The sequence below is a fragment of the Mytilus californianus genome, unplaced genomic scaffold, assembly GCF_021869535.1.
Source record: "Mytilus californianus isolate M0D057914Y unplaced genomic scaffold, xbMytCali1.0.p SCAF_1, whole genome shotgun sequence".
NCBI lineage: Eukaryota > Metazoa > Mollusca > Bivalvia > Mytilida > Mytilidae > Mytilus > Mytilus californianus.
The window spans coordinates 107208956-107230253 of record NW_026262581.1 but is presented as its reverse complement, the minus strand read 5'-3'; the positions used below and the strand labels follow the sequence as shown (position 1 = coordinate 107230253).

Genomic DNA, 21298 nt, shown 5'->3' with positions numbered 1-21298 from the left:
GCGATTGCCAAATAAACGGATCACCGATGTACTTTATATATATATATTTATATATATATATATATAAAGTTCCTAGAAAATCAACCTAACGATGTTAGAGTAGATCTGTTTCTTTACTATATATAAACAAATCTTAATTGAAAACAACGTTCAAACCTATGATTGCGTTGGAAAAAAACCGCAATTTTTATACGTGTGCATGCAAAACAAATTTCTTGGTAGAAGGGTCTAAATACAGCACAAACAACATTTTCCAAAAGACCAAAAAAAGTCTATTTATATATTTGTGATTATAAACCTAATATCAGCCTCACTTATCAATAATATTTGAGCTGCTTAAACATATGCTTAAGAATAAAAAAAAAGTTGTTTATCTTTTGATTTTATTGAATGTTATTTAAATGTTTTAATCTCGAATTAGTGATTTGATTGCCATGTCAAATGCGTATGCCACTTGGGGCTAATAACTGGAATAAAATATTCTTCTTTTTTTATTCTTTTGTATTTCAAAATGTCACAGCCCTTGAAATGCAGTGAAATATTTAAATGTTCAGTTTTATTTAAATACCTTAATTGTTACTGAAATATTTGATTCATCGTTTGAACACGTGATAGTGACGTTGTAGCGACAACCAATGTCCCAACAAACAATAATAAAGGATTAAATATTAATTGTATTTTCGGCCATGTTTTATTAGCTGTATTATTGAGCTAAAATGGACACAGTAACGGAATTAATCTGTTGCTTGTTTCAGTTATTAATATCAGGTATGTGTGTGTGTGTGTGGGGGGGGGGGGGGGGGGGGGGGGGGGGGTACTTTACGTGTTTTTTCTATATCTGTTTATGATACTTCCCCCTTATTTGGATATTTCAAAGCTTATAAATAGAGTATTCGAAGATCTATTGTTATCAATAATTATTTATGTATCGGAAAATCTTGTTGGAAACTTCAACATACCTCAAGACTTTAAGAAAAAAGGTCACCTGGCTTTCTCCTATTTGACAGTATAATACATGTATAACCGGGCGTTTTCCGTGTTATAGTAATTCAAAGACGGAATACCAATACTTTAAACTTTATTAGCAAGGTCCGGACAGTACCAGACCTAAGACCTAAACTGACTACAAAATAACATACAAAAGCATATATAGAAAACAGTTACTATAGCAAAGGATCAGTGTCTAAAGGATTAACTTGTCATCGACAGAGTGATTTCCATTACGACAAACATATATTTAACAATAGAATTAATTAAACACAAAGAAATGTAAAAGGTTTGATAAATGGATTAATAAATTGTCACTATAGCACTTAAAATATATTGTCGGTATTAGCTTTATTTCTATTTCACATTTGTCCAAATCTTCCTGGTTATATTCGCCACTACTCCACCAAAACTCGGTCTCCGAGTTTGCCGAATGAATTTTGTTATCGTCGTGGGTATCCTCCTCCTCGCCGATGACGTTGCTGCGAATTGCCACGCGAGCAAATTGCAAGGGTCGAACGCACATCTCGGTTTGAATGTTTTATATCTAGATGTTGAATCTCGTGTCTACTGTTTACGTTCTCTTCCTTAAGTCTCTGAATTTCGTCTTCCATATCATTTAAGATGCGATTGTACTGCATGTCAGAATTTTTGAACTCCATTGTTAAGCGTTGTCTGGTGTTCGTTAAATTTAGGTTTTCCTCTTTCAGTTGAACTATTACTCTTTCCAAATGTTCATTTCTATCTGTATAACCACTTATTTCTTTTTCAAAATTTTTAGTTCGACTTGTATGTTCGGCTAATTCATGTTCGATCTTTTGAATTATCCGGCCATGTTCTAAACGTTCCAAATTTAATTTGTCCAAACTGTCACTCAACATTACATTATCTTTCACTACGGTATTCAATTTAGAATTTTCACACTTTAGCACAGCGATTTCTTTGATGAAGTTTCGGTTAGACACTTTCAACTTGTTAATGTGTAGTTTCGCGGATTCGTCCTGTATGGAGCACGTAAAAGCGGAGAGTTCCTTGTCCTCGAGTTCTTGAAACGGAAATTGAGACATTTGTTTCTTCTCAATAAACGTTCTCATTCGGACGCTGTCTCTTTGAATTTTTGACTTTGATTTCTTCTTCGGTTTTGGGTTTTCACACGACTTAACGTGAAAACTACACATACGGGCAAAATGTCCATGATGTCTGCACTTGTAACAATGAGCGTTAGCTGCATAACACCGATGGTAGGTGAAAACGTTCAATGTCTTACCGCAATATTTGCACAGAAAGTCCAAATAGGTATCTGTTTTTCTCATCGGAAACGGATGTCCATTTCTGCAAGGCTGGTAATTCCAGGTTCCTTCCATATAGTTGCTTCTAGAGGTATTCATTACTAGTTTGGGGGAACTAGCTCAAGATCGTGCCGCGGGTACCTCCACCAATATATAACCGGGAGTTTTTCCGTGTTATAGTAATTCAAAGACGGAATACCAATACTTTAAACTTTATTAGCAAGGTCCGGATAGTACCAGACCTAAGACCTAAACTGACTACAAAATAACATACAAAAGCATATATAGAAAACAGTTACTATAGCAAAGGATTAGTGTCTAAAGGATAAACTTGTCATCGACAGAGTGATTTCCATTACGACAAACATATATTTAACAATAGAATTAATTAAACACAAAGAAATGTAAAAGGTTTGATAAATGGATTAATAAATTGTCACTATAGCACTTAAAATATATTGTCGGTATTAGCTTTATTTCTATTTCACATTTGTCCAAATCTTCCTGGTTATACATGCTAAACGAGGACGTCTGTTTGGCTGTACGGGATGTATAAATACACAGCCACATCTGAGATAAATCCGATACCCTATAGGCTACAAAGCCAGTACAGACATCATGTTTGCCATCGAATCAATATGAAAGAGTAATTTCTGTACCAACATGACCAAGCCGTCTGCTAACCATCATTTCCGAAAGTTTAAAAGCTGCGATCTTCTAATTACAGAGGAGAAAAAAAATTGGAAATGTACAATCCAGAATCAAAAAATTATTCTTATAGCTATGTTTTTAAGTGAATCACAAACACTAGAAATAATATAAAGAACATTTCGTTTTGATTGACTGAGATAGCAGCAAGCCCACCATCCAGAATCTAATGACTGTCCGCTTATTTAATAGTAATATCAATCATTCAATTTTCATATATTTTAGACTTTCTCAACTCACAACTCGACTTGTGTAACTCGCAACTCGACTTTTGTAAATCGCAAATTGACGTTTTTAACTCTTCAGTCGACTTTTGTAACTCGCAACTCGACTTTTGAGTCTGGGACTGACAGATCAACATCGTTAAACAGTAAAATAGTGTAAGTTTCCCTTACTCCATGAAATATGATATACTTTAGATTCTTCTATTGGTTATTCTTATCTATACTCTGATCTATTTAAAATGAAGCGAGGCTTTTTTAAATTGAAGTTTGCGGGGGCTGAAATGCAAATGGTCACTGGCGGTATAGATTATAAAAATAAGAAGTGGCATGATTTCCAACGAGACAACTATCCATTAAAGAATAAATAATGAAGATATAAGCACCTATAGGTAACCGTAAGGCCTTCAACAATGATTAAAACCCATACCGCATAGCAAGCTATAAAAGATCCCGACATGACAAAACCCATACCGCATAGCAAGCTATAAAAGTCCCCGACATGACAAAACCCATACCGCATAGCAAGCTATAAATGATCCCCCCCGACATGACAAAATGTAAAACAATTCAATCGATTTATGAACTGTTTTATTGAGAATATGTTATGATTATAAGTTTTTATTTTTCAGTTAACCTTGTAGAGTCTGCCCGATACTACAGATCCTATTCTGGTTACTATTCCAGATATTATTCTCGTTACTATTCTTATTACAACTACTATTATTATAATTATAATTACTATGACACGTATTATGGATATAGCAGTTCTGGCTCGTAAGTATGATGTACTATATAGTACTGTACTGATTTATTTTCATTTAGTACATTAGCTACTCATTTAAGTCTTATTTATTTTGGGAATTGCACACTTGTTTCTTTGGCTGAATGTAAAATCCCTATCGCCAAATACCAAATAATTAACATAACTCAATGCATGAACGTATCTGATGAATAATTAACCACAGCATCATGAGCACACGATACGCCCATCTCCAACAAACATGCATACAAAGGTATTGTGAACTACATAGTAAATATTAATCTTTGTACAATGTCAAGAGGAAGTGAATACTGCATTTCGCCACTGTGAATGCGTAAGAAACCACAACTGCTAATCATTAACCATTGAGAAAAAAAAGAAAACATTGCTATACAAATAAGAGTTAAGATATGGTTTGATAGCTAATGAGACAGAGACCAAATGACGTAGAAGTTAGCAACTAAATGTAATCGTACGGCCTTCATCAATGAGCAAAATAAGCACATTAAAAAACATGTATACTAAACGTGGGGCTAGAATGAATAAAAATTGCACGGTTTCTTAATTTTTCCCCCTGACATTTAACACATTACACAATTCATTGCATTAAAATGTAAAAACGAGTTTTTAAAGGAAAAGAAAGTTAAAATCCAATCCTTGTTCTTCACATGTTCATGTCTAATATAGAGATTTAAAACTAGATGATGATGATGTCGGATGATAATGAAACTTTAAAACAGAATTTTAAATAACAAAAAAAATCTTTTTTTTCAGGGCTGGTATGGTTGCTGGTATAGTAATCGGTTGCATATTTGGTCTAGTTATTATTGTTACTATAACAGTATGTGTCTGTTATAACGTACGGAAAGGAAAAACAAAAACTACGGTGGTTATTAAACCAAAGCCAGTAAAGACAAAAGTCAATGTTGTTAGAAGTATGTTTATATATTTTTCATTTATATACACATTTTGCCAAATACAAAATTTCATCAATTTAATTAAAATTTCTTAGACTTTGGAACAGACCAGACCTGTGTTTCACAATAAAAATTTACGACTAAAAGTCATGAACGATTCAGTTTATTTAAGATCAATTTTGGATCGTAAGATATATTTTTTTAAATGCAGACAAGGATTTAAAGTTTAAAGCATTTGGTCTCGCATCGCTACGGGGCGATACTTACGCATGCTGTTTCGAGTGTCGGCAGCAGCGGTGTCAACAATTTTGTTAAAGTTTGTGGTTAGGTCAGTTTACGGGGAACCACTAATATGCAGTTGTATAAGCATGGAAATTATTTGACCCTGCACCTTAGTCATAGTTCATCATAAGTTGACTTTGAATATGTTGCCTAGTTTACCTGTTAAAGTATTGCCATTTTAATTTCAACATTTGCATTATACTATCAAAATTACATACATGCGATACATATCTCTGTGTTGACAGTTTATTATGTAAATGAAGCTGAAGAACATAAAAGGTTTCAAGTCCTCCTACAAAATGTCATAGCTTTTCACGAGTTTTATGTGTCATAATAACTTGGTATTCGTTTTATTTTAGCGACAACAAATATTGCACCACCACCACCACCACAGCCAAATCCCTTCCAGTATAATCCAAATATTCCTCCACCCACATATGCATCACAGGATGCGGCCTACCCTCCACCAGCATATAATTACGGATACAGATAATACAGATACCAGTGTTATTATTTGCAGTACAGGAACGATCTGACATTATTTGAACAGTATTATGTTTAATGCCATAGTCAAAATATATCTTATTTATATTGTTGTTGTTGTTTCATGCAAATATATTTATAAAATTTTTGTACGACCCAGATAAGCAATATGAACTCAAGTCATGTTTTCAAACTTTCAATAATTATGTTGTGTATGGTTAACATTATTACTACTAAAAACCGGGGGATCAACTATGTAAGGGTGAGCAGTTCATGTTCTATTGGTGGCACCCATCGTGTCGCACATGACCAGTTAAAATCCTGAAATGAGTTGCACTTTGTGATAAGACAAAGAAAGAATTATGGACTCCGTCTATTGAACGATTTGTCTTCATCTGAGACCATGATGTCAAGTATAAGTCCTTTCGAAGAAATGAACCCTTGATTAAATAGCTTCCCTGTAAGATGTTATGCTTGTCATGCACATCCTGAAATACAAACTCTGCAAAATTCAATAGCAAATAGATAAATTTGACGAAAATACCAGGATATGAATAGAAAAAAAAGAACTGGAAAAGGAGATTATCCGAATTAGAAAATCTCGTAGACAAAACAAAAAATTAAAACAGAACAGACCGAAATCATAGATCTTAATCTTAATATGCCAATCTATATATAACGAACAATAATAACTGGTAAATGTCTCTGGTCGAACCGTCATACAGTACTGAATTCAATTATCTCATGATATGTCTGATCGAGGTTTTTTTTCAGAACAAAGATATACAAGTACCATTACCGATAGAAACACGTATATATCGAAAAATAAAACATCACAAAATGCAACACCGAAACTTAAGTAAAAGTATCGCAACCCAAGCTCAAGATTTGATGAACCTTTGTATTATTGAAGGATTGACAGTTTCTGCTCCTGACTGCATGGTGCCACCAAATATAATTTTTAAAAGACTTTCAACACACATATTAAACTTGTAACACCGCAGATGCGACTATAAAGGCTAAGTATAAATTATTAGACGACATTTCGGATTTTGATCAACTTTTGAACTCCATCTAGGAGGGGGTGGACAGGGGGTACCCTTCTCCCACCTCCCACCCCCTATCTCCCACCTCCCACTTTTAGAATCTTTTTTTCTCTCCCACCTATGTTTTGAGCTGTCCACCCCGTCATCTAGGTATTATGAATGGTATATATAATAGAATCAATTAAACATTTGTGAAATAGGTCTATGGATGTAAGTAAAAAGCGGCGAAAATATTCTAGAAAATTCGGCCACATAATTTTGTTTTGATTATAAATTATATGTTTGATTGCTGTAAATATTTTCGTTTTAACGATATGAAAATATTAGGGGTCATTGGATTCGTTTTTGCTGTCAAAATCATGCACTAGTGATACATGTATGTAAACACGTTAACAAATACGACATCGTCACGGCGTTAACGGTTATTTTGTTGTTTAGAACCTTTTTCCACGCTACATTTCGATACTAATTAATTTCGACTAAAGAAAAAAATACGAATCCGATGACCCCTCATATTTTCATATCATTTCTCAAATGGAAGTGAACATATCAATTCTAATTAAAATACTGTGAACGGATTTTTTCCCTTATATTCTACATTATATGTACACAATGTATACATCTTATAATTCCAAAAAATGATTTTTTCAAGACGCATTTGTATTTAAAGATTGGCCCTTTCATGTGACCATTGAAATACTGCATTGTCAATATAATGCTTCAATGCTTATACCAAGTTAGACTGCAGCTCTTCGTTTTTTCCGCATTCCGGATTATTTCGTAGTATAAATAATAGATAAAAAATATTCATTGTAACCTGCAAAATAACCGCATTCAGTATGATCAGAGAATATGCCTCCACTATGGTTCAACACATATTGTAGAACTGAAATCAATATTAAAAACCCCTAAAGACTTCACATTATGTTTTGGCGGTGACGTTTATTTTTAAGCCTCTTTCGAAAATGAGCGGGAGTTCAACAAGGATTCAACTGTACCGACAGATTATTTTATAGACTGTACAAATAGATACCCTTTTTTAATAACATCAAGAATTGTTTCTTTTAAAAAATTCTTTAATTTTGTTTAAGCTCTAGTTCCATATATTTTATCATTTTTTAGATTATTGTCTTTTGTTATCATCAGACACCACACATTGATGAAAGTAGCGACAGGTTTTATAATTTGTTTGGTCACGTGACAAAAACATCGATTCGTATCCAAGGACAAGAGATTCACATTTTAAAAATAAGCATTTAATTATGGGTTTTATTTAAACTGTGTATGTTGTTTCATTTGTTTTCCTCTCATGTGTCAAAATGGGAATTGGATCATTATTAACCAATCTGATTCTTCAACTATGTCTTACAGGTACGTTTAAACTCTTCACTTTCTTATAATCTATAAAACCCCCGGTTTATTTGTGGAATTAATAATTGAGGGTCAAAATTTATAACAAAGCTACTGTTATTGTAATATCGTGTGGATAATTGCAGAAACACATTAAATAAGTTAAAATATTACAGAATGTTTACTAAAAAAATTAAAACACAAAACAAATATTAAGAAAAGGGGGGTTCATTCCCCAAGCACTTGTTGCCAAAATCCTAAATTGTACTGTATAACTTGCAGTTATAGGAGCGATCAGTTGATTTGAAATGCATTGTCACTTTTACTAACTGAATACCATAATACAAATAATGCGAACTGTACACCTACAAGTATACATTTTTACCTGTTGAAATGTGCGTACATTGTCAAGGTAGGTGATTAAACCATTGATTTATTGATATAGAAAACTTTATATTCGACCATAGACTGATAGATTTTATTTGTGTGAAATCAAGTTAGAAACATTCCCAGTGTTTACAAGTCTTTGTATCCGCTGTAATAAACAAATAAAGATCCTTTCACACAAATCTTGAAAGCAGTGAACATATTATTATCAGTATATAAAACAAAAACCTGTTACACTATTTAAAAACCCAAACGATGTCCTCAGATATTTCAAATTCTGTCTCCGAATAACGTCAGGATTTAATGGTTTGTTTTTAGTTTTGTTCTTTTTTATACCTTGCAGATGAAATAAATGGGACATTGTGTTGTCCTGTATCTTGTGAAATCTGGTTAAACTGAGGCGGTTAAAACTTTGCGGTTAAAACTTTGGTTTAAGGTATACAGTGTACCGTAAACTTGAAACTTAGTACACATGCATCATTGCATGTTTAGTATGTGTGAATTTGTTAAAAATATATACAATTAGGAGGACCCGGTGTGATAGTGTGAGCAGGGCATAGTGTTCTATTATACATTCTGTTTATCTTTATCGCTGCTTGATATTGCTACATAGAAAATGAAAATTCACCATGGGGAAGATAAATCATCTCTTTTGTCGAAAAGTTTTATTCTCAAACGACCCTAATTGTCAATTTCTAGATGTAGGTCAAGATATGAGGCAGGCTTTACTGTTGTGTCCTTTATTTCAAGTTCGATGGGATAGATGCGTTCAACTTAGTCACCAAACATTGAATTATTTAGTGAGAGGCCATCCTCTATATAGCGGTACGTAAAGTTAAAGGGGATAGTGTTCGCTTTTTTTTCATTCTTCCGAGGAAGCTCCTGTGTGAAGAATACCTCATATGAATAAAGGAACAAGACGGCAAGAAAAGGAACACAGTTGGTGCCCATGGAAATGCCGATTGTTTTTTTAAAAACACGTCCACCAAACGTCATAAATATGTTGTCAATCAAGCATCTTGTCAGTTTCAGAGCATTTTTTGTTTGAATCAGAGTGGGTTTTTTTTTTTTACAAAGTACGATTTATGCCTCCCTAACTTGACAAGATACTTGTATATACGCTGGCCATTCCTTTTTTATTAAACAAAGCAGAACAAATTCTTTCAATTTGTCTTTTAGTTTTGAATGGGGAATTGTAAAGGGTTAAAATGTCAAATATTTTAATAAGTCTGTATTGCAGGAGGAAAGAGACTTTGTTTGTATGTACTTTAACAGATCTTTGGATTTTTTTAGTATCTATATAGGTTCACAACGCCCCGAGATTAGGAAGTTTTAAAATAACTTTGAAGCCCGGCTTTAATTGCTGATAATTTAGAAAGAGGTTTGGAGGAGCACTTTAACCACCCAGCAATATAACGTTGTGTTTAAGGACACTTATGTAATTTGGGTATATAATACAGTGAAACAGTGAAGGGAGATCCACATATTCATATTTGGTTGAAAATCCAAATGGACATAGAACAGGACTTTGATTATTCAGGATTTCCTCTTTAGAGAGTGTTGTGGGGTTATATGTTGAGTTTAAAAGTTAATTGTCAATACCGATTTTCCTTTATCAAGCAGTTTATATAATGTGATTTACGATGTTCTTTGGGGCTTTATCTGTGGAAACCATAGCATATTTTTCATGGAGGTAGGACAGGTGCTTAGCAACATTTGGGTCTTTAAAGATCGATGTAGCACGTGTATTCATAGACCATTCAGTTTTTTTAATTCTAATTTGTTTTAACGACCTCACAGCCTTAACCCATTCGGAAAGAGTATCTAAGTCATTTCTTTTTTTATCGTTTAGCCCATAATCATCGATTGAACCCAGCAGTAAGGTTGTGTTTCCAATTGATGGATTTAGATTCACGATATTTCTGGTATTTGGATAACACATTTCGCAGAGAAATGTTATCTACAATGTTCAAGTCACCAGTAATAACGTAGCCAGCAGGATAATATATGAATGGGGAACTAGCACAGGTGCATTCTGGAGGTTTAGACTTGAAGTCGTCAATTTTGAGATCCTACAACACGTGTTTTAGTCGCAGTTGGTTCTATTTTGGACTTAAGCGATATTAGTAAAATTCTAAATCGCAAAAGACATAATATTTAATATAACATGGTCTTTATGTTTTTATTCATACTCTTTCATAATAAAATATTTAAACGGTGGAGTAAAGCAAAAGTCGCGGGGAGGAAACACCACTCTTATTATTTTTATGGTGAAATCTATTTTTTTTATTTCAGCAGAGCTAGCTGAGTGTGCTCGATACTACTACTCGAGATATTATTCCAATTATTACTATTACTACTATTATTACAATAGTTATTACTACTACGATAGTTACTATGGATACAGCAGTTCTGGCTCGTAAGTCCTTAAATATCAGATGTAAATTGTTAACAGTATATTAATACGGCACATATAAGGGTATAATATTTCTCTCAGATATCTTTTACATGAATTATGGTTGTGACTCACGTTATGATGTAAAAAATTGGCACCATAAATACATTTATATTTATATAAGGACATGTGGTATGATCCCCAATAAGACAACGAACCACCAATTGAAAGACCACGAGACGAGGATGTAAAAGGTTACCATAAGGCTTTCATCAATGAGTAAAACAGATCTATAAATTGCTGTTCTATGTCATTTTCACATTTCATATGTTCTATATTGCTAAAGACCGACAGCACAGAAACATAACATCCGAAATTATACAGTACTTGTCTATACTGTTCGGATCTCGAAACGGCATGATTGATATTTCAACTTGACACTAGCCATCTTTTGTGTAAAGGATGAATCGTAAGGTTACACAAAATCAGTAGGGGATACGACATCAGAGTGGATTTTTAATTTGTAAGGTAGAATATTAGGCAAACATGTCTACACAACACCAGGTTTTAACCCATGTTTTGACCTTGAGTCAATTTTTATGGTTTTGCAGTCTTTTAACTTAAATACACGAAGCCTAAGCTTAAGGCGAAAAAGTAAGACAAAATTCATATATGTTATTTCTGATAGTTAAATAAAACTAACGGCGTGCAAGCATTTATAAGACGTTTTTGATAGATTTATAACACTTTTTGGTATTTGCATTCGAAATGCCAAAAATATGGCCTTATTCACACCTTCTCTTTTCGAACTTAACTAATTGTCTTTCCTTTAATAGGAGTCCTCTATTTTCAAATTAAATATTTCCGTGTGCTTCGGATTGAATTTGTAAATTATGACGCTTACATACAACTTTTCTGATCTTATATTCCTTATTTTACAAGTTGAAGGAGCATATATTCCGCTCTTATATCGGATTTCCTTGTTCTTATGTCGGACCAAACATTATCCTACTATACATTATTACAGCATGAAATCATAACCGGAACAAATGGCAGGTCTTGATAATGTGTAGGCATGAACAAAAGGCAGGTCTTGATAATATGTAGGCATGAACAAATGGCAGGTCTTGATAATGTGTAGGCATGAACAAAAGGCAGGTCTTGATAATATGTAGGCATGACCAAATGACAGGTCTTGATAATGTGTAGACATGAACAAAAGGCAGGTCTTGATAATGTGTATGCATGTTCCTTTTTTTTTCAGAACCGCTACCATTGTGGGAGCAGTAATTGGATCAATAGTTGGCATAGTATTTATTATTGTTGTTATAATTGTATGCTATAGAATTCGACTGGCCAAGGCCAAGAGTACTGTTGTCTTAAAAAGAACACCACCAAAGCCTACCGTTACATACACTACTACAAGTAAGCTCATACATTTTAATTATTTTTTTGTTGACTTGCTCATTATTCACTGGTGAATTAAAATAAATTGCTGCAAAATACGGGTGATAAAAGATGTTTTTCAAACGCTTAGACTTTGATCGAAATTTATTTATAAAAAAATCTCTATATAAGTCCGAAATATCTGACCCTAACGCGGCATCAAAATATTACAGACAACGGACTCTGTACAATCAATTTATTCTAGGCAAATCAAATATTTAAAACTAAGGTAGATGAAACAACACTCACAATTGAACTATTATTATTCTGTTTTTGTTTTCAAATTGGAGATCATTAAATAAAATCAAATGTATTAAACTGCATACCTTAATTGGGGAATTTTTGTCCGTTTTTATGGATTTCCCCCTTTTTGATCTTACAATGCAGTTCGGTATATTTGTTATACTTTTTTGTATAGTTATGTGAAAAAATAAATTTTGAAATGAGATTAAATACATGTGTGGGTGGATGTTAGGCTTTCTGGACGTACAAATTGTGCAGGTATTCATGTTGCGAGGCGTCTGTTTGGCTGATCAAAGCGAGGAATCAACATCTCTATTCTAAACGTACGTGGCAGTATGTATATTGATACACCATCCCAGGTAGCACAAAACATTTTCAAAACATTTTTATAAGGTTGTATAAATGTCGTCTCAAAACGTTGTCGAAAAAATGTTTTCGTGATGTTATGTAGATATTTTTTCTTGTATTTTAAAAACATTTATTTAAAACATTTTTTGAAAATGTTTTTACAATGATGTAAGAATATTCATGAAAATGTTTTCAATGACATTTTTTAAGATATTTTGTTTGAATGTTTTATAAATGTTCAGAAGATATGTACGTTCTACTTCTAAAAAACATTTTAAAAGCATATGAGTAAAACATTCTTAACAATATTGCTAATATGTTTTTAAAACATTTTCTAAAAATGTTTCATGAAATGTTTTAATAACATGCCTTTAAGATATTTTAACAACATTTCTTCATAATATTTGATGAAAACATTTTAAAAACGTTACGCATTTAATATTGAGAAAATGAATTTATAAAACATTTTGTTACTAATATTTTAAGAACATTTTAAAATAATATTATGAATACATTTACCCAAAAACATTTAAAAAACGTTACGCATTTAATATTGAGAAAATGAATTTATAAAACATTTTGTTGCTAATATTTTAACAACATTTTAAAAAAATATTATGAATACATTTACCTAAAAACATTTAATAGAAAATGTTTAAACAATATTTTGCAAACATTAATTTAGGTTATAGAAGAAAAACTTTATTTCATCAAATGACAGTGATTGAAGCGGTACTTCCCATTTATTGCCCTTTACAGTGCACGTATTGCTATTTTCCGGATTTTCTGTTCCAGTACCGACAATAAAAGTTTACACATTTAAAATCTAACTGTTCCCGATGACCAACGAACATGATCCGAAGCAATTTTGGAAACCAGTAACCGGAAGTTTTATTTACCATGCTGTAAACAAAGACAAAGGAAACGTACAAAATAAAGAATAACCTTATCATGCGTTAAAACTGGTAAGATATGACACTAGTTCACATTATTAAAACATTGTTATGCTTCTGGAAATATCTTGGTTAACTTGATTAATATATTCCAAGAATTAATACGAGTGTAAGCAAGCACAATGCAAAAAGGGGGGTGATGATTTAGATGTTATGATGTTTATGTCCAGTGAACATTACGAATTATAGAAAAGGGGTTAAACTTAAGGGTTATTTATATGATTTTAAAATTCATAAATGTAATCACTTGTAACCAGTGAGCATGTCTGAAAAGTTCTGTGTTACAAGTCAGCCCTTTGACGCTTTGTTGGCTTTAACAGACTGAGCTATTTAAGCAGTACTTCCTTAGCTCAATCTCTGGCTACGTATCTACTAGTCAAGGGAATCTCAAACACGCAATGGTTAGCTATAAACACACAATATATAACGCATACCAGTCAACTGGCATATATTTCCGCCCCAAAATATCTATGATACGCGCCCCTGTGCTATAATATATTGTTTATGTAACTTGTACATTTGTGTTAAGCCCTACAGCCCAGCCTAAGGCCAGATAATTATTTATGTGCCAAGTCCCAAGACAGAAGTTTGATTTAGTAGTTGTCGGTTCATTTCTGACATATTTGTTTTATAAATTATGCCATTATAGTTTCATTGTTTGAATTGTCTTTAATTATACGCCCATTTACGGGACGTATTATGGTATACCGTTCTCCGTATGTCTGTCGTCAACATGTCGGAGATAAACTCATAAATGCTTTAACCAATTTGAATAAAACTTTATAAATTTTAGATTTTACGTTTCCGAGTTCTGGAGTTTTATTCATTAAAAATAGCGTGGATTTTCTAGTTTTCGGACAATAACTCAAAAACGCTTTCAGCAGTTCTCTTTAAACTTTGGTGAATAGTTTATATCTATTGACTTAAGCTCCCTTTTCAATTTTCATGAATTTCTGATTTGACATTGAGAAATGATTGAACTTTTTTCTTCGAAAAATGCGACGGGCGTATCATGCGCTCATGGCGCAGCTGTTTATTTTTGAATGTTGTGGCCTTTGTAGCTGACTACTACAATGTGACTTTTTCTTACCTGTATTTTATTTATATCGATTATTTTAACTTTTGTAGGATCAATTAGCATGATTAGACATACCAAAATTTAGGATAGATTTTCAGAAATGCAGATTAAAATTGAGAATGGAAATGGGGATTATATAGAAGAATATAAGCTTAGAAATGATTCAAACCATCCTGGAGGAGCAAATTTTATGAAGGTATTTATTCTTTAAAATCCTCAATCTATAGTACATGTATTTGCGCTAAAATATACAATATATCCATTACGAAACTTTTTTTTTTTTTGTAAGACCAAGAAAATGTTACAGGCCCTACACGGCTGGCTACTCTCAGTTGAGAAAATTGTAGTGTACAGTATACATGTCTTATTTTATAAACTGGTGAAATCTACCTTTACACTTTTGTAATAATAATACACCCCAAACACTACAGATGTATAAAGTAGCTACAATTGTTGCTTCTGAATCCATTAACACTGATTAGATGACACTTTTCAATATATTTTTGTGAAAACACTGGATTAAACACTGGATTAAATTGAAGAAAAATAGTTTATTGTGTAATTCAATGAAATTAGCTGAATTTTCACTCGTTAATCACTAAACAGAAGGACTAATTTGTTTACACTTTATTTTACAGAAGCCAGTAGATGTCAAAAGAAATAAAAAGAATGGAACAAAAGAAACTTTGAAAAAGAACAGTGATACGAAAATATTGAATAAATGTTTTGCATTTATAATTGTAATTCTATCTTGTATAGTGTTGACTAAGGCAGCAAAGAAAACAGTAAAAAAAACTTCAGAAAAAAAATGTCCGATGCTACATGTGATCAAACATGAGATCAAGAAATACTTCTCAAAAAAATGCACAAAGATTAAAATCAGAAAAAAACCATGACAAATTATAACGTGTTCAAGGTATTACAAAAAATAGGGTTATGTCAATGATACATAAATCCGACAAAAGTAAACAAAATATATGTAGATTCAACTGTAATCAACAAACAATTGTATTAAAAGGAGATGTGGGGTAAAGATCAGTATGACAGCAGTTGTTTTTCAGATGCAGATCCAGGATTATGAAAAGAGGGGCCACAGGCTCTAAACTAGACAAAGTTTGAGTGAAATAGTAGGAATTAGATTAACCATAATTGCAGCTCCATAAGGGGACCCAGGACCCCCCCCCCCCCCCCCCCCACCCCCCCTCCCCACCCCCAGATCAAACATGATTAAAATGTTTTTTGAATATTTTATAAAACATTTGAATGATGATGTAAGAAAACATTTTTCTAATGATATTCATATAACATTTAAATGATGTTTTGAGAATATGAACATTATTAAAACATTTTGTAAAATGTTTTTTGAACATTTTCACAACATTTTATCCTGCAAAAACATTTTTTTTTATGTTTTAAAAATGTTTCAAGGATATTTTATAAACAAGCATATTTAAAACATTTACAAAACATTTTACAAACATTGTCAACAAAATTCAGAAACGTTTTAATGATGTTTTAAAAATATCCTGGACATGTTATGGAAAATGTTTTGAAAATATTTTTAGCGCCATACATTTTAATGTGATTTTGATATTTTCTACGATATTTTCACAACATTTTTCAAAATGTTTTTAAAACATAAACACAATGTTTTTGTGTTAACTGGGATGTGCAGGAAAAGGGGCGAACCCATATCATCGGTCGTGTTGCCGGTTTGGAGAAATCCAGGTGCCCATATTGCTATACCTATGTAAACTGTTCGCTCAAAATTTAAATGGGAAATATGTATTCAGTAAATATATGCACTATTGTAGAAGAAAGTTTAACATGATATATTTTTTCCTTTCAGTGTTAGCTAACAGACCTCAGATAGCACCACAACAGCACCCAACACCACCACAACAACAACCAATACCTCCACAATCAAATCCCTTTCAGTATAGACCAAATCTCCCTCCGCCGACTTACGCATCACAAGACCCGGCATATCCTCCACCAGCTTATAACTATGGATATCAATGAACAGAATCTCGTTTAAATAAGAAATTGTGCAATCAAATCACTATGTGATTATAAATGCTAACTGTGATAGCAAACAATAGGCATTAAGACTACAGATTATTTTATCATAATTTTTAGGATTAATATTGACAATGCCAAATTTGAATGTTATTTATATCTTTATACATAAATGGAAGAAATGTCAAAAGTTTTATCTTGTGTTTCATCAGATGTTGGAACATGAATCTTCTGTTTGCATCAGATTTAAAAATTAATAAACGTTATTATTTTAGTTAACCTACTTGTCATTTGAACTGCATATTGTTTCAGTTGGGTGATATATATATATATATATATATATACTTCATATGCAGGCGCTACTGGAATGTTGCTACATAGAAATGGAAAACTTACAATTGGAAAAGAAAACTACTCATTCGAACAAATGTCCAAGTTCGCTAAAGATTGACTTGGGGGACAAAGCATCTGTTCATATTACCCGTAATATATTCGTTGTATGAAACTGTTGTAAGGTGAACACTACCATTTGACAGAGTTCATCTGACTTTGATCTCATGTAATGGTTTATCAGTAACGTTAAGTTTAGTTATAAATCTTTTTCTCAGATGCTGCAAGTGAAAGGTCAGCTATATAAGGTATGAAGAATGATTGTATGGTGTACAGTGGCAGATTCGGGGGGTGGCATAGAGGGCTGATGCCCCCTTTTTGATCGAAAAAACTATCATTTTTGCATAAAATCACCACACACAAAAATTCGCCTCTCTCCGATTGGCAATTTAAATGGTATATTTTAAGTTTTATGGAATTCCGCCCCTCTTTCAAAATTCCTTGTTCCACCCCTGGTGTACATCGTCTGTCTTGCAGGGTTTATCTTTCCTTGACCTTATTTTCGTTGTTTATTGGTCAACCTTTATGATCTTGGTAAGGTCGTTTTCTTAGATACTAAAATTAATAGGTTAACTATATTGGATGGAGCGAATGATAGTAAGGTAAACAGGTCTATCTGTATGTCAGGGTTCATCTGACTTTGACTTAATTTTCATGGTTCAATGGTATGCATTAACTTTCATGCTATGCATTATAAGGTCTGTTTCTCCGATATTAAAATAAATCGGGTAACTATATTGGGTGAAGAGAATAATTGTTAGGTATAAATGCCTGTCTGACAGTGTTCATCTGGACCTTAATCTCATTTTCGTGGTTAAATGGTCAACTTTATTGTCTTTATAAGGTCAAGTTACTTAGAATTTGTAAGTAACGAGTCAGCTATACTGTGTGTATAGAATGATTTTTGTCGAGCCTGCGACTTTTGTCGCAAAAGCGAGACATATAGCGATCCTACATTCCGTCGTCGGCGGCGTCCACAAATATTCATCCTGTGGTTAAAGTTTTTGAAATTTTAATATCTTTAATTCTTAAACTATCCTAGATTTCTACCAAACTTGGACAGAAGCTGGTTAATGATCATAAGATAGTATCCAGAAGTAAATTTTGTAAAAAAAAATCCTGTTTATCCGTATTTTACTTATAAATGGACTTAGTTTTTCTGCCAGTTAACATTACATTCATTCTGTGGTTAAAGTTTTTAAAATTGTAATAACTTTCTTAAACTATCCTAGATTTCTACCAAACTTGGACAGAAGCTTGTTATTGATCATAAGATAGTATTCAGAAGTAAATTTTGTAAAAAAATAAATCCTGTTTATCCGTATTTTACTTATAAATGGACTTAGTTTTTCTGCCAGTTAACATTACATTCACTCTGTGGTTAAAGTTTTTAAAATTTTAATAACTTATGGACTTAGTTTTTCTAACAGTTAACATTACATTCACTCAGTGGTTAAAGTTTTAAAAATTTTAATAACTTTCTTAAACTATCCTGGATTTGTACCAAACTTGGACAGAAGCTTGTTTATGATCAAAAGCTAGTATCTAGAAGGAAATTTTGTAAAAATTTATTTCCTGTTTTTCCGTAAATTACTTATAAATGGACTTAGTTTTTCTGTCAGTTAACATTACATACAGTCTGCAGTTAAAATTTTAAAACAATTATTAGATTCATAAACCATCCTGGATTTTTACCAAACTTGGACAGAAGCTTTTTACAGTCAAAAGATAGTATCTAGAGGAAAATTTTTAATAATTTTTTCCCCATTTTTGTAAAATATATCTATTATGTGCATTCCCCTATCACAATGAAAATATAGACAACAGCAAAAGTAGGCGAGACCGTGACTGGGTTCCGCGGAACACTTACGATTTTTTTAGATATGTATGTCTGTTTTGCAGGGTTCATTCGACCTTATCTCATTTTATGGTTCAGTATGTCCATAAACTGGGTGAATATTAATTGTAACACGTATGTTTCATATGAATTTGACCCCATTTTGTTCATTGGTTAATTTTACTTCTTGGTGATCACACCAACGACTACTTTACAAGCTAAATAACTATGAAAGCTGGAGGCTCTAAAAAAATGTCATTTTGAAGGGCAATAACTCATATAAGAAGTTTTGGTGTAGACAGACAGTAGGTAGATCTCAACATTTCGAACATTTCTGCCACATTCAGATTTGTTCTATTCATAGCGGTTTTCAAGATAATAAACAAAATTTGTATTTTACCCCTATGTTCTATTTGTGGCCATGTTGGTTGGCAGGCGGGATAATCAGACACATTTTTTTAACTAGATACCCCAATGATGATTGTTTCAACGTCCTTGGGGGACTAATAAAGGACGAAATCGTTTCTAAAATCTAATTTTACTGCTCTAAATATATTTGTGTGTGACTACCTTAACATGCAGTGGGAAAGAGAGAGAGAGAAGGCATGCTAATGAAATATGATACATAGGATATAGATGATTTTACTATTTACAAACATCATCCCGGAGCACCCCTGTGATTCCGGTATGATATGTACTGAACTACGTTTCCAACAACCATATACAAATCAAGTATATAACATCCCCGCCCCGAAAGAAAAAGAAATTTATAAAATTTCGAGATGGTTGTTGGTAAACGTAGGTCAGAGAATATAAAACTAAAATTAGACAACAAACATTATAGTCTACCATAATCAAAATTTATAATTAAAAAAAATATATATATAAGTTTCTCACTAAACTTCAAGGTATCAAATCTCTGACGCCGACTACCACACAAATCTCTTACAATGTAATATTTTCTCATCACAGTTATGGTCTTGCGTATGAAACATTCAAATGACTCATAATTTCAGTTATGCAATTGAGGAATCATAGTCTATTTGATAAGTCTAGCAGAGACCTGAAACTCCTAATATTTCAGATAATACATTCATAAAAAATATCAACTTGTACACACAGATTTGGTTAACACTAGCACTCTCACTTACATATAAATACGAAAATATTATATGAAACATACACAGGTTTTATAGTCTAGAACATGTCATTCAACCTCATTTGACACAAACTCTACTCATGAAACGACCAATAAAAACTAGTAATAATAATACAATGATTATTAAAGAGAAGGGTGGCAGTCACACACAGTACATTCAAAAATAATAAATCTCAATATACAATAACAAACAAATCAAATCTTTTCACGTTAAACAAGTCTCAATATTGTCAACTGTTATCAACGATAACTGGTCCCTGGTACTGGAGGAATATAATAGCGATGCAATCATCACTGATTAAAACAACATCGGATTCAGCACGTTTGGCGATGCAATCATCACCGATTCTATTAACATCTTCTTAATACACGTGGGGCGATGCAATCATCACCGATTATATCATCATCATTGTCCAACAAGTGTGGCGATGCAATCATCACCGAACACCAAATCACCTGTATGTGGCGATGCAATCATCACCGATCATTTGAACATCTTCTTAGGTATTTACAAAAAACACAAGTAAACGGTTAAAAACTACACTTAATTGGCGATACAATTATCACCGAATAATTACTGTATATCAATGTGCACTGAATGCGTGATAGTCTTACTATCGAACGTTATTGAAACAATTACGATACTACACTAGCGGAGGTGGCCTAGCAATTATTAGTTCCTGAGCTTTCGGTGGTAGCTCCGACAACGGTTTCCATTTTGCATTTTGTGCAGGCTCGCCTATCAATTGCACTAGATAGAGAAACGAACTTCCGTGTGGTTTCTTTGCCAGGATTCGCTTTATCTTTTCCTGAGCTCCATCGCATGAACTTATTTCACTTAGAAAATTTTCATCACGGTATCTGATAGGTTTTTTAACAACCCGAGATGTTCGCCTTAACGGAGTAGGATTATCATTTTGTACTAGTAATTGAATATCTTGTTCAGTATCTATTTTATTTTGGGAAATGTCGGAATCAGAATCGGAACTAGTTGAAA

General features: G+C 32.8%; 1 protein-coding gene and 1 long non-coding RNA gene across 4 annotated transcripts; both read left to right on the top strand.

The window, feature by feature from the left end:
* The first annotated feature begins 614 nt into the window (after positions 1-614).
* On the top strand, positions 615-17194 carry LOC127729347 (uncharacterized). Of its 3 annotated transcripts, none has more exons than XM_052237118.1 (4): positions 615-768; positions 3838-3982; positions 12093-12253; positions 16746-17194. In XM_052237118.1, the coding sequence occupies exons 1-4, from the start codon at positions 717-719 to the stop codon at positions 16916-16918; spliced, it is 531 nt and encodes a 176-aa protein (XP_052093078.1). In that variant the 5' UTR covers positions 615-716; the 3' UTR covers positions 16919-17194. The 3 variants fall into 3 exon arrangements, with proteins under 3 accessions (XP_052093078.1, XP_052093092.1, XP_052093086.1); XM_052237132.1 differs by lacking the exons at positions 615-768; positions 3838-3982 and adding exons at positions 7825-8067; positions 10732-10852; XM_052237126.1 differs by lacking the exons at positions 615-768; positions 3838-3982 and adding exons at positions 7826-8067; positions 10729-10852.
* On the top strand, positions 13661-15634 carry LOC127729406 (uncharacterized). Its single transcript, XR_007994608.1, has 3 exons — positions 13661-13830; positions 14947-15092; positions 15535-15634. It is a non-coding gene; the product is annotated as an uncharacterized LOC127729406 (long non-coding RNA).
* Positions 17195-21298: the final 4104 nt, after the last annotated feature.